Source organism: Mus caroli, chromosome 2, assembly GCF_900094665.2.
Source record: "Mus caroli chromosome 2, CAROLI_EIJ_v1.1, whole genome shotgun sequence".
NCBI lineage: Eukaryota > Metazoa > Chordata > Mammalia > Rodentia > Muridae > Mus > Mus caroli.
In genome coordinates, this window is record NC_034571.1 from 149,730,357 (window position 1) to 149,743,709 (window position 13,353).

Sequence of the window (13,353 nt, forward strand, 5' to 3'; positions counted from 1 at the left end):
CTTTTCAAAAGGATCTATTTCAAGTTCTCCTAAAAGCGGTTTCTTTATTGCTTTTAGGTGTGAGTTATGGCCATTACTTTACAGCAGAGGAGCTGGGAATTGGGAAAGTGTTAGAGAGCAGGGTGCACTACTGCATGTGACTTTAAACTGGCAAGTGAACCGAGGATACAGCATTTCTGAAATCTCTATAGGTTATTTCAAAGTTAAAAAAAAGACTGATTTTTATTTAAGTACATGCCTGTGCGTACATGCGTGTGTGCATTCTGCAGGTGTTGGTGGAGGCCAGTAGAGGGTATCAGATCCCCTGAAGCTAAAATTGCAGGTGGTTGTGAGCCACGGTGTGGGTGCTGGGAACTCAAGATCTGTGACGAATAGGAACTCTTAACCTCTGAGCCCTTTTTCTTCAGCCCTTCAATGTATAATATTCAACTCAACTACTTCCCTAGGTATCTCTGAAGTGTATGAAGGAAGACAACTCACTTGTAGTGTTAGTTTTCTTTTTTTTTTTTTCACCTGCCTCTGCCTCCTGAGTGCTGGGATTAAAAGTATGCACCACCACCAGGCAATGCTTTAGTTTTTATATTTAATATTTATTCGTTTATTTATTTGAGACAACGTCTCCCTAGATAGCTATAGCTGGCTTAGAATTTACTGTGTAGAGCAGACTGATCTCAGACTGAGGCAATACCACTGCCTTTATCCGAGTTTTGAGATTATAGGATGTTATATCATCTCCAACTATTCACCAGCATGTCCACCTACCTTCCCTCCCTCCCTCCCTCCCTCCCTTCTTTCTTCCTCCCTTCCCTCCCTCCCCTCTCTTTCTTCCTCCCTCCCTTCCTCCTCATACCACATCCATGTAGCCAAGTTACCCTTAAACTCATGATCTTCTTGCTTTAGCCACATCTGGCTCAAGATGAACTAATGCTTGGTGCTCCACTAGCATTTCAAAGTCCTTGTCTCGATTCTCTCTCAGTAGTTCCTCAGACCCCAGCACAGAATGAAGCACTGTGTGTGGCTCCCTAGCTGCCATTTGTCAGTTCTGGGCTGAGTACAAACAGATAGGAGAGCAGTTTCAGCCTGCACACTGGTTTGTGACCTCTGGTGTAAAGAAGAGACTAGGGGCCCTGGTGCAAATTCTTCTTGGTTTCTGACTCTTTCTTACCCCTGCATCAAAGGAGAAGGAAGATAAAACATTGCCTCAGTACGCAGCATCCTTTGCTTACTCTGCTCACAGTGTGCCTCAGAAACCTTTGCTGGCTGAGTCTCTACGCCTGAGACAGAGCTTGCTGGGGTAGAGGCAGGGCATTAGACTTGACACCCAGGACGATGCTCCTTGCTGTCATTCTAGTTGGGGAGCAAAAGTGTATGCTGTGTGTTGAGCTTACGGAGGTCTGCGGCAGAGTGGGTTGGACAAAGAGCCATGGTGAGAGCGACCATGAATGTGAGATTAGCACGCTGAAGCTGTTATCCTTGTTCCAGGAGGAGCCGCTGGATGAAAGCTCAGTGAAGAAGATGATTCTCACATTTGAGAAGCGATCATACAAAAACCAGGAGCTGCGGATCAAGTTTCCTGACAATCCGGAGAAGTAAGCTCCTCTTTGCTGACTCTCTCCTCCGTGGCGGCCTGTGTTCTAATTGTTGGATTTGTTGTTTGACTTGTTGGCTTTCTCTGACTTGGTCAGGCATCCCAGTGTTGTCCACATGCTTGGGATGCCACTGGAAGGGCACATAGGACTTTGAGGGCTATGCTTTATTATGGTCGGAGTCCACGAAGACAGGTGTTGACTAGGAGAAGTGCAGAGTCTAGTGAAGTCTGTGTCCAGCTTCCTGCTTCCCTTCACTGGGAGAGAGCAGACAGCACTGATCTTCCAGCGTACCAGTGTAGCAGTAGACCTCCAGTGGGAGGCTGATTTGAGAAGGACAGGCCAGGTTTGCGTTCTCTGATAGCTGCAACCCCTGCAGTTCCAGACTTACAGAAAACAAGCAGCTGTTGGGTGCTGTTGGCTGGCTGAACACGCTTAGTACTCAGGGATGTGCTCAGAAGCCAGCTCCTGGCTGCCAGCTCTGGGACAGCCTTGTGAGCTGGCCCCACTCTAGCTCTTTCCTACCTCATTCTTTCAGTGCCCCCAATACCAACCCATGGCTGCCTGGTGGAAACTTTATTGCAGAGAAAATGGCCCAATTTAGGGGTCAGACAGATGTGCGTGGGACCACTGCATGACGCTAAATGACCACATCTTTCCCAGCCTTGCGTGTCCCTTCTGTGTAAGGCTACAGGGTTGTTGGGAAAGTTAAGTGATAACAATGGCTAGCTTGGATCCCTGCACCTGCACCCGGTAGATAGATGCTCCTGATATGGGTTTTACTGTGAGGTGCCATAGTGTGGGATATGGGATCTTTCAATCTTGAATCCCAATTAAAAAGGATTAAAGATTTGTATAGATTTTAGTGTTCTAAATCTATGTTTTCTTCCCTGCCTGTCTCCCTTCCCAGATAAATGGTTTAATGAATTTTAATAGGCCCAAAGCCCTGAGGCAATTAAGAGTTGGATGGTTGGATCTTTGCACTCAAGTTTGTAGGTTACTAGGGAGACTGACTGTTAATGTGAGGTAGAAGGAAATACACAGATAGAGATAGAAGTAGAATGCTGTGGGGGTGTAGAGAAGAAGCAAATGCTTTGTTGAGGACCTCACAAGGGAGGGAGTGTTTGGGCCGGGCCTCATGGTTGGTGTGCAGCTGGCACACAGTGAAAAGCCTGCCTGATGAGTTGGCTCAGAGGGTGAAGTGTGGGTACTTTTGGGAATGCCTAAACCCTTGGGAGGCAGAAACAGGAGAATCCCTTGAAGTTCCTGGGCCAGGTATCCTGATGTGCACAGCAGAGAAAAGAGCATCTCAAACAGGATGGAGCATGAGGACAGCACTTGAGGTTGTGTTGATCTCTGCACGTGTGCGTTGGCATGTGTCCCTGCACACAGACACACTTAGACATGCCCACTCTCACACTCACACATGCACGCATGCATGCACGCACGAGATGATGAGAAAGGGGGAGGTAGAGAGAAAACACAAAGTCCCGGATGCTGGAGGGCAGAGAGTGTTCACAGCAAGCCTGGGAGACAGTGTGACTCAGTTCTCTGTTTCTGTGGATGGAGAGTGTCAGAGAACACCCAGCCCCCTGTGCCCAGCCCACTGTGATAGCAGCTAGATCACAGCCCAGCATCCTAGCACCTGCACTGTCTCTGGCATTGTGCTGACCTCCACCATATAGGAAAAAAAGTTCATTCTGTGTGTGTGTGTGTGTATTTAATTATACGAGCACCACACAGACTGATACTATTGTAAATAATAATTTGAGTACATAAGTAGAGTATGAAAAGGAAGTTTCTTCACTGTATCCATCCTACTACAACCCCAGTATCTATAACTGACCTTGTGACCAATTCTGTGATGATCCCTTTAGCCTGTTTTCTATACCCTGTTTTATACTATACAAAAATTTAGCCTACACAAATTTGGGTTTATAAAACAGAAAATGTTTTCCTATTAGTGCCTGTCTCTCTATCTTTTGTTTTCATAGTTAGGAAATTCCATAATGTATTTAGTTATTTTTGTATTGATGGTCTTTAGGTTATTTTACAATTTTTTAAATTTTATTTCATGTATATGAGTGTTTTGCCTGGATGTATATCTGTGTACCACATATGTGCCTGGTACCCATGGAGGTCAGAAGAGGGTATTGAACCCCCTGGGACTGCTATTACAGATGTTTGTGAGCCACTATGTGGTGCTGGGAATTGAACCTTGGTCCTCTAGAGGAGCAGACAGTGTTCTTACCTGCTGAGCCATCTCTAGCAGTTTAGATTAATTTAAACATTGGTTTTTATAAGCAGTGCTGGGTAGACCTCCTTGTATATATGCCTCTGTGTGTATGTCTTCCTGTAGGATAGATGCCTAAACCCCGACTGTGCAGACTGAGGGCACACAGGTGTAATCTCGGAAAGCTGCTGCAGGCTCCCTGTTCCAGGCTCCCTGCTCCAGGCTCCCTGCTCTGTCCGTTCATTCTCACCACAGCCACGTGTGTTTCCTCGTTCTTACCTAGACATGGCCGGCCGTGCTTTAACACCCTCGTTGTTTGTTTCTTGTTCCTCTATGCTGAGCTCTTGCTATTGGGGTAGACTGTGTCTTGTTTGTCCCTGTGGCATGGGTGTCAAGCCCACCGAGCTGCAGATGCTCAGCAAACACAAGAGCTGTGCAGTCTTTGCCATCTTTATTCTGTCCCCCTGGTGTGGAAGCCAAGAATCCCCCGGAGGAAACACTGATAACACTGAAAGTGTGAGATTCAAATCCTGCCTGGAATGGCAGCATCACCTCGTGCACTTGGCCTCCATCGCCCTGTGGTTGAGAGCAGTGAAGTCATGGCAGCCGTGGCCTCCATCCTCTCCTCAGGTACCACTGGTCTCTGGCTGATAAGCTGCTTTTCAGGAAGAGGCTTATGTTCTTTAAAAAGTGTTTTTCATTGAGAAATAAGTTTATGTGCTATTTTAGTTTAAAACTTGAACATATAAAAATTGAAATTACACATAAAGAACTTTTTTGTTGTGTCAAAAAGCAGTTAGGAATCTGTCGGGTGCTTTAACCTTGAGTTCTGCTGGCACAACGTCTTCCATAATTCTCTAGATCAGCGAGGGGCAATTAAGATGAAGATTGCTCCCGCATATTTGAATGAGGCTTTGCAGTTGAGATCAGAAACGTTCCGATTTATTTTCCTGCATGTGTCATTTTGATCGCATCCGCCCAAATGTTGTTCTTCCTTTGGCTGCGGTTCAGATTTAGCCGGCAGCCCTCCACCCGCAGCCTCCACTGGGGTCTGCGATCTTTCTCCCAAACCCCACACTGAGCCCACTGCCTCTGTAGTAAGTCCTTAGTACTTCTCTTCATTTTCGCAGGGACGCAACCATTTAGTGTAGTGATCCACAACCATTATTGGTCTCATGGCTCCTTTGCACTCAAATGAGAGTATCCTAAAGTGTTTTTCTCAGAAAACCGTAGCAAACACAAGAACATGCAAGCTCATATTCTTCTAGCTGTCAGGGTAATGGTCTAGGAGTTGGGGAGATGCCTCGCTGGGCAGGAGTACTTGCTGCACAAGCGTGAAGACCTGAACGCAGATTCCTAGCATCCCTGGGAAAGGCCTGCACATGTGTCTGGAGCTCCAGCACTTTGGGAGGTAGATACGGGAGGACCATGGGGGTTGAGGCCACCAGCCTAACTCCACATTTTCTCCGTTCATCAGAGGACTTACCTGGAGAGCAACAGATCAGGACACCTGAGATCTTCCTCTGGCCTCTGTACATTGCCATTAGCACACACACTTGCATATGCCACAGACATCACACATATTCACATGTTCCAGTGTGATACACATACAATGGATACTTTGTTGTGTAGACCTTGAGAAAACTCCATGGTGTGAATTCTGGCAAAAGCAGTGTAAAAAGGCCTAATAGTACCTAAAATTATAAAGTCTTTGATCTCTCAGTTTCTCCCTTCCCTAGGGATCTCCTGCTGCCTCAGCCATATCAAGGGACCACACCTTGAGAACAGCTAGCTGTTTTAATTGGGTGGAAGTATTGTCACGGTCCCTGTGCAGTGATGGCTGCTAGAGTGACGGCATCTCAGACTTGTCATGTTTTGTAGGCCTGTGGATTTGAACACTGAGGTCATTTGTTACTATCCATTCTCAGGTTGAGGAAGAACATCCTGTGTGTCTGAACCAAATGAGCATGGGCAGAGCAGGGGAACATTTTCTGTCTGTCAGATGGAGTCCATGACCCCATCTCTGCCTGGTTACTGTTTTAATATGTTGCTCTATTGCTTTCCCATCGCTTCTCACCTGACCTCTGCCCTGGCTGGGAGTCATGTGTTGCAGAAGCTATGCTGGCTCCCTGAAGACAGCCTTCTGCAAATAGTATGTGTGCTTTAAATGAGTGCTGTACGTGGTCAGTGGGAACAGAAGAGAATCGTCTTTTTGAGAACATAACAGACTCAAGGCAGCTGCTGTGTGCCAACACTGTTGTAATTAGGCACTTTATATGTATTCTTTCTTTAAATCCTCACTATCCTTCAACCAGGAAGATAAGGAAACCACGATTCAGAGATAAGTAGTTAATGCTCTGTCTTTGACCACACTGCCTCTTGGGCAGCACTGGGCGTCCTTACACTTACTAGTATGTAAATGGATGGCTTTGCATTCATGGTAGGCTGGGAGCTCAGAGACCCTGGGCTGATCTTTTTGTCTGGTACATGCTCTGTACTCAGGCCAGTGACTGGCACCTGCACAGGCTTGGTGAATGCTTGTTAGAACACTGCTCATTGTCACACCAGGCCAGTGTGTCCTGAGTCCAAACATTTCTCACTATGAATCATTACCCATGTAGCTCCTCGGCTAGTAGGACTTTTGTGGTGTGATTACAGTTTGCTTCTCTGCTAGTTTGTTTTGTTTGAATAATGCTCTGACTTTGTACATCTTAAAAGTCTGGGCTAATATCAGATATGTCAGAGAATTACAAAGTTGGACTGAGGAACAGTCTGTTACTAAGCTGTCTAAGCCGGGGCATCTCTCTTGTCTGCTTATTTGTTTATTTACTTAGTGGAAGTAAGGATGGGAGCTAGGACACTGCACCTAGTAGGCTTGTTGTCTACTACTGGCTTATGCTCCAGTTTTGTTTTGTTTTGTTTCCAGACAAGGCCTGGAGGTGTGGTTGAGGTGAGCTCAGACTCACTCTGTAGCCAAAGGGGTCTTGAACTTGTGATCCTCCTTGGTGCTGGGATTATAGGCATTTGCCACCATACATAGGAGGGTATTTTATTTTATTTTTTAGGCAGTTTTAACTATGCAGCCTTAGTTGGCCTGGAACTCACCGTATGGATCAAATTGGTCTTGAACTCACCAAGATCTCTCTGCCTCAACTTCTGCCTCTCAAGTGTTGAGATGAAAGGACTTGTGTCACCATCAATCTGGGCTGGTGTTTTAGTGTTTTATGTCATTCCCAGTGACAAAGATCTAACTATGCAACACCAAACCAACCAACCAACCAAACATACAAATAAAAAAACTAAACGTGTTCTATCTTTTGGCAATTCTGATTCTTAAGATTCCTAAGAATAAAAAAGAATTTCATTCGGTTCTCTTCTTGAAGTCTTGGTTATTTCCCAGAATCAGTTTCTCTGTCCCCTGAAGTACAGCTCAGTAACAGATGTCACAAAGCATCAGGGTCATCTAATCAGTGTGAGGACTGTATCCCATCTTTTAAGCAGGCTCAAGTCACAGGAACGTTTGTGGTATCGCTTGCCTTTGTTCTTCCCTCTGACAGGCACCCATGGTAGTTTCTATGGTCACTAGCCAGTGCTGGAGGCCAGAGGTGAGTATGAAATAGGGCGCCCTGGAGGGGCCTTCTCATGGTTTGCATTGCTTTTTATCCAGTCCCCTCGGCACTTGATGCTCTTTTGGACTACCTGGCCCACCCCACACATTGATGCTTGACATCAGTGCAATTGTCTTTTCCTTCTGTGGTGCTGGGCATTGAATCTAGGGCCTCGTGTGTGCCAGGCAAGAGCTCTGCCACTGGACTTCCATTCGCAGCCCGGCACAAGCCCTCCTGATCCATAACTCTGAATGGGACCACATTTCCGAGGTCGGAAAACATTATCTATTTGTGTGCCCAGAAAAAGGCTCCTTTAAAAAATGATGTTGGGAACTCTTGATAAAGCAGTTGTAGAGTTTGGAGCTGTGATGAAAGGATGGACCATCTAGAGACTGCCATATCCAGGGATCCATCCCATAATCAGCTCCCAAATGCTGACACCATTGCATACACTAGCAAGATTTTGCTGAAAGGACCCAGATATAGTTCTCTCTTGTGAAACTATGCCGGGGCCAAACAAACACAGAAGTGGATGCTCACTGTCAGCTATTGGATGGATCACAGGGCTCCCAAGGGAGAAGCTAGAGAAAGTACCCAAGGAGCTAAAGGGATCTGCAACCCTATAGTTGGAACAACATGATGAACTAACCAGTACCCCGGAGCTCTTGTCTCTAGCTGCATATGTATCGAAAGATGGCCTAGTCGGCCATCACTGGAAAGAGAGGCCCATTGGACTTGCAAACTTTATATGCCCCAATATAGGGGAATGCCAGGGCCAAAAGAATGGGAATGGGTGGGTAGGGAAGTGGGGGGCGCTATGGGGGACTTCTGGGATAGCATTGGAAATGTAATTGAGGAAAATATGTAATAAAAAATATTAAAAAAAAAAGAAAAAAGAAAACAAATGCAGACATCCACAGCCAAACAATAGGCAAAGCATGAGGAGTCTAGTGAAAGAATAGGGGAAGGAATGAGGGAGCCAGAGTGGTTAAGGACACTACAAGAAGACCTACAGAATAAACTAACCTGGGCCCACCTGAGCCGATACAGGGGAATGCCAGGGCCAAAAGAATGGGAATGGGTGGGTAGGGAAGTGGGAGGGGGGGTATGGGGGACTTTTGGGATAGCATTGGAAATATAATTGAGGAAAATACGTAATAAAAAAAAGCAGTTGTAGAGCTTACTTTGAGTTATAAGCAGGTGAGAGTAGGCAGAAAGTGTCAGTGAAAAAGAACAACAGTGTGTTTCACAACAGAAGAGGACAGTGTGGGAATGTGGAGGCTCTGGAGTTCGTAACTGATGAGAGAGGTAGTGTGGAAAGCCTGGAAAGGGGAATACACATCAGACTTTAGTGTGTGGTAGATGGTCTTCCTTCAGATGAGAGGGCGAGAGCAGAGTGTGGAGTCTGGCCGCACTCCAGCCAGTCGCAGAAAGTAAAGCATGTTTCAGTAAATTTCATAGACATAGAGCATCTGATCTTGGGGGCTGGAGAGATGGCTCAGCGGTTAAGAGCACTGACTGGTCTTCCAGAGGTCCTGAGTTCAATTCCCAGCAACCACATGGTGGCTCACAACCATCTGTAACAGGATCTGATGCCCTCTTCTGGTGTGTCTGAAAACAGCTACAGTGTACTCACATACATAAAATAAATAAATCTTAAAAAAAAAACCAAAAACCCATCTGATCTTCACATAGAAAAACTTGACTCATATATATGTGGAGTAGAGTTGCTAAAAGCAAAGAAAGGTGTGACGCCTGGGTTTGTGAAAGCTTTTATGTCAACAAATAGATAAATAAATACAGATATGTCCAAAAAAAGGTGTAGCATATAAATTGAGACAATTTTCCCCTCGGTTTTCCCCCCTTTTTTTAAATTAAAAAAAATTTTTTTGCAGTGTGACAGATTAATTTCCTTAGTATAGAAAGCATTTTATTAATCAGGAAATAAGGCCAAATCCTGGCTTAAAAATGAGTAAAGAATAATTGGAAATAGTAAACAAAGAAATGTTAACCTTTTTTTTTTTAAATCATAAATGCAGGAATTCTGAACTTCTTTGCTGTCTTGAATTGGAGGTAGTTTTGACTGCTGCTGCTTGAGGAGAAGGGAAGAGGAAACATCAGACAGAGTTGTTGCCTTCTGACAGTTCACTCCTTCCTCTGCACTTACCCTACCTAGTGATTGTGAATGCAAGCTATGTGCCATTTGTTATGGGGGAGTGGAAACTGTCTGAGAAAGGAGGATTCTTTAAATAAATTACCACACACCAACACGAGCGCGTGTACCATGCAGCTGTTTAAAATTGATGATTTACAACTGGAAATTCAGATAAACAGTCTCCCACGCACTCCGTGATTGATTGGCAGTCCCGTCTTGGAGTATTGTCTAGAGAAGGATTTGGAAGCCAGGGCCAGGCTGAGCGTCAGGGGAGACTGGTGCTATCAGTTAGGGGCTTCTTGGGAGAAGGAGAACGGCCACCCAGCAGTAATTTGTCAGGAACTGGCTCTTACTGTTGTAAAAGAATGTTTAGCCATTATTAACAGCACAGTAAAATTGAGCATAGACCAGAGATTTGCTTTGTGGGTGAAAGGCTAAGAATTGAGAAAAATGGCCCAAGCATGCTGGACTATCATCAGTGTTATTTCCAGTTCAGAGGATTATGGATGACCTCTGTATACTTTTAAATGGCTGGCCTTTCTTTCCTCAGTTTTCTGTGAAAAGTAATATTTTATAGTTATGAAATATATTTGTAAGTGCTTAACACTAATGACAGGAAAAACAATGACAAGGGATATTAACTGAGGATGTTTTAACCAAATCCAGTCTTGATGGTTTGCTCTTTATGGATTCTGGATTCCAGTGTCTGCCTGCCCTTTAAGCATCTAGAACATGGAGAATGCTTGTGGCTTCCATGGGCCCTGCTTATGTTCCTTTTTTGAGGCCTCCACTTAATAAGATGGGCATCTGCGCATGTAGGAGACAAACCCCAGCATTCCTGTCTGTCCAAAGCTTACAGTCCAGAAGAGAAGCCAGACACAGTAACAGGAGTGGCCCAGCACAGAGGCAATACGTACAGGCTTCCTGCTTCTTAGGAGTCTGACATTGTTCTAAATCCTGTATGTGTTGACTGTTATCTGACAACACCCATGGGATAGGTACCATTATTGTCCCACTTACAGATGAAGAAACTGAGACATAGACACATCAAGAAAGTAACGGAGCCAGGTTCAAGCCCAGGCGATTGGGCTGTGGAGCCTGTGTCACCACCGTGTCCTCTCAGTCACTCTGGGTCTGGCATTGTTCAGCTGCTGTACTTGCAGAAGCTCGTTTGCTTCTGGGAACAAACACTCCTGTCTTGTTCGTCAGGCACTGCAGAGGTCAGAACGCAAAGTACTCCTGTTCCCTGTGTCTAGACAGGTTTGTGAGAAGGTTCAGGGTAGACAAGTGACAGGGACAGTATTGCAGAATGTCAGAGTCTAGATCAGCCTGACCTGTGACCTGCTCTTATCTCACTAGAGCTTGTGTGAAGGGAGGAGAGGGTTGCTACTGGGAGGCTGCAGGGTCTTGTTCTTTTCCTTTGTGCGGCTGACCAGTCCAGCACCCCAGAGTAAATGGCACCCCAAGGGGTAATGGTAGCTAATCCATAAGACCGGAGGACAGAACATTTATTGCTGCAGAAGGCTTCGAGGGCCTTAGGAGGCAGCTGTGGCTGTAGGAGTGAGGGGACCCTGTAATGAGATCTGAATCCAAGATTGATTTTTGTAATGAGGAAATCGATTTCCCAAGGAAACTGTGTGGCAGTATGATGTCTGGATGAGTGTACTTCTTGGTTGGTCTGCTGTCGACATTTTGACAGATTGTGTCAGTCTGGATTGTGTTGCTGTTGGCTCTCACATGCCAAGACTACCCCTTGCCGTTCAGTGACCTGCCTTGTTCTCCCCTCCTAGGTTCATGGAATCCGAGCTGGACCTCAATGACATCATTCAGGAGATGCACGTGGTGGCCACCATGCCTGACCTGTACCACCTTCTCGTGGAGCTGAGTGCTGTGCAGTCACTTCTCGGCTTGCTGGGACACGATAATACAGATATCCTTGAGATCTGCGCGGTGGAAGACTGACGTGGGGGACCGGGTTTCTCTCTCCACCTGCCTGTCTTTGCTGATGGCTGCTGTCACGGCCACCGTTCTCTTGCCACTCTACGCTCCTCCTTCCTGAAATGCACATTGCTCTTTACTCGTGAACGCCTGAGCCTTATCTATGAGCATGCCTGGGGCAGATCCTTACCTGTCCCGGCTGACAGTGTTAGTGCACCCCTCTCCCCAGTGGTAGGTTTCCAGGTCAGGATTTGGAGGCTCCTTATTCAGGTAGGAGCAGACAGACTTGCATGTGTTGATGGAGACATCATTCTGCTAACAGATGGCTCTGTGGATTGAGGCTAGAGGAGGCAGTGAACCGTGGCAGAGTACTTGTCGGGATGTCCAGAGGATGGGAGAGCTTGTCTGTTTTGTCCACTACTATTTTCAAGTTCCTTAAAAGAAGACTCGGTATTTCCTACTTGATGAATGAGCTTTAGACCTAAACAGACAAGATGGGCTTGATTCCTAGCCTCATTTTCAGTAAAATTTGGTATTTTCACCTGCAAAGCTAGAGTTAAAAACCTTGTCCCTTAGTGTTATCAAAGAAATCAGAGACATTAGCTTGTCACACACAGCTCCTGGCGTGTAGTAGGAATTTACTAATATTCCCTGTAACAAACTCTGTGTCATGACTTCTGAAACCGTTTCATACTTTGTCTCTGCTGCCGTTTGTGTGGTCGCTGCAATGTTGGTGTTCCATGTGCTGTGCATGGGGTTATGTTCGTTAAAAGGAGTCTAGTTGTTTGAATCCAGATTTCCAAAGGTAAGAGATAAATGTTGTGGGTCTGCTTGAATGACAGTCACAGGAAATCTGCTCCTGCTTCTGTTAGTTTCATCTTTCTGGTGATCTCTCTCCTGAGAGCATGTCTGACTAGGCTCTTTCCTGACTGATAATTCTCACAGAAATAAATCAGTGAATAGTTTTAGTGTGGGCAAGATTGAAGGGCAATCTGTAGACACTGCTGATGCTTCATGTACTGTTCTTGTTAAGAATGGCTCAGCCCATCTCCAGGTTGACAGGGTTTGCTGTGGGGTTCCGAGCCAGCTGTCCCACATGGTCATTTGTCCCACATAGACACAGCTGAGTGCTCTTAGGTGTGAGCTTAGTGCTGGGCCTCAGCAGCATCCACTGTTCGGGTGCTCAGAGAGCATTAGCCCATAAGCATGCTGGGTATTGTCTTAGGCCTCTTGGGCTGCTATTACAAAGAACCATGGACAAGTGGCTCATATGATTAAGAGAATTGTTTCCTGTAGTTCTGGTGTTAGACGTCCCGTAAGGCTGGCGATTCTAATATCTGGTAATTTGGGTTTCTGATTCCACATAGCCATTTTTCCCCCGTGTCCTTTCATGGTGAGAGGGGTAAGGACCTTGCCAAGTTTCTTTATAAGGACATTGATTTTACCTGTGAGGCCTCTGGCCTCTTCACTTCCCGAAGTCCCTGCCTACACGAGTTCTCTCTTTTGAAATTAGGTTTCAACATAGGAATTGGGGGTGAGTATATAAACATTTGTTCTGTCTGTTCCAGGTACCTGATCCAAGACTGGCCTACTCAAGGGCAGATTTAGCGACAGGGCAGTCTAGCTCTGATTCACGGACTGAATAGTAGGTTTGCGAGTCCCACCAGGGTTAGCCTACCCCTTGTTGACTCATCTGTCATTTGCTCCTGTATTTATCTGTGCGTGCGTGCGGGCGGGCGGGCGGGCGGGTGCAGGTACTGGGACAGGACACAGTACATTTGTGGAGATCAGAAGACAACCTCAGCTGTGGTCCTCAGACACCTTCCGCTTTCA

The 13,353-nt window shown here is 45.9% G+C and overlaps 1 protein-coding gene across 1 annotated transcript in view; it reads left to right on the forward strand.

Moving 5' to 3' along the window:
* The window catches only part of Ctnnbl1 (catenin beta like 1), a 158,905-nt gene that overhangs the window by 40,455 nt on the left and 105,097 nt on the right, over window positions 1–13,353 (forward strand). Inside the window, exons 3-4 of the mRNA XM_021154657.2 lie at window positions 1,483–1,589; window positions 11,373–11,512. Of these exons, the coding sequence (XP_021010316.1) occupies window positions 1,483–1,589; window positions 11,373–11,512 (247 nt within the window). The remainder of the gene's footprint in view (window positions 1–1,482; window positions 1,590–11,372; window positions 11,513–13,353) is intronic.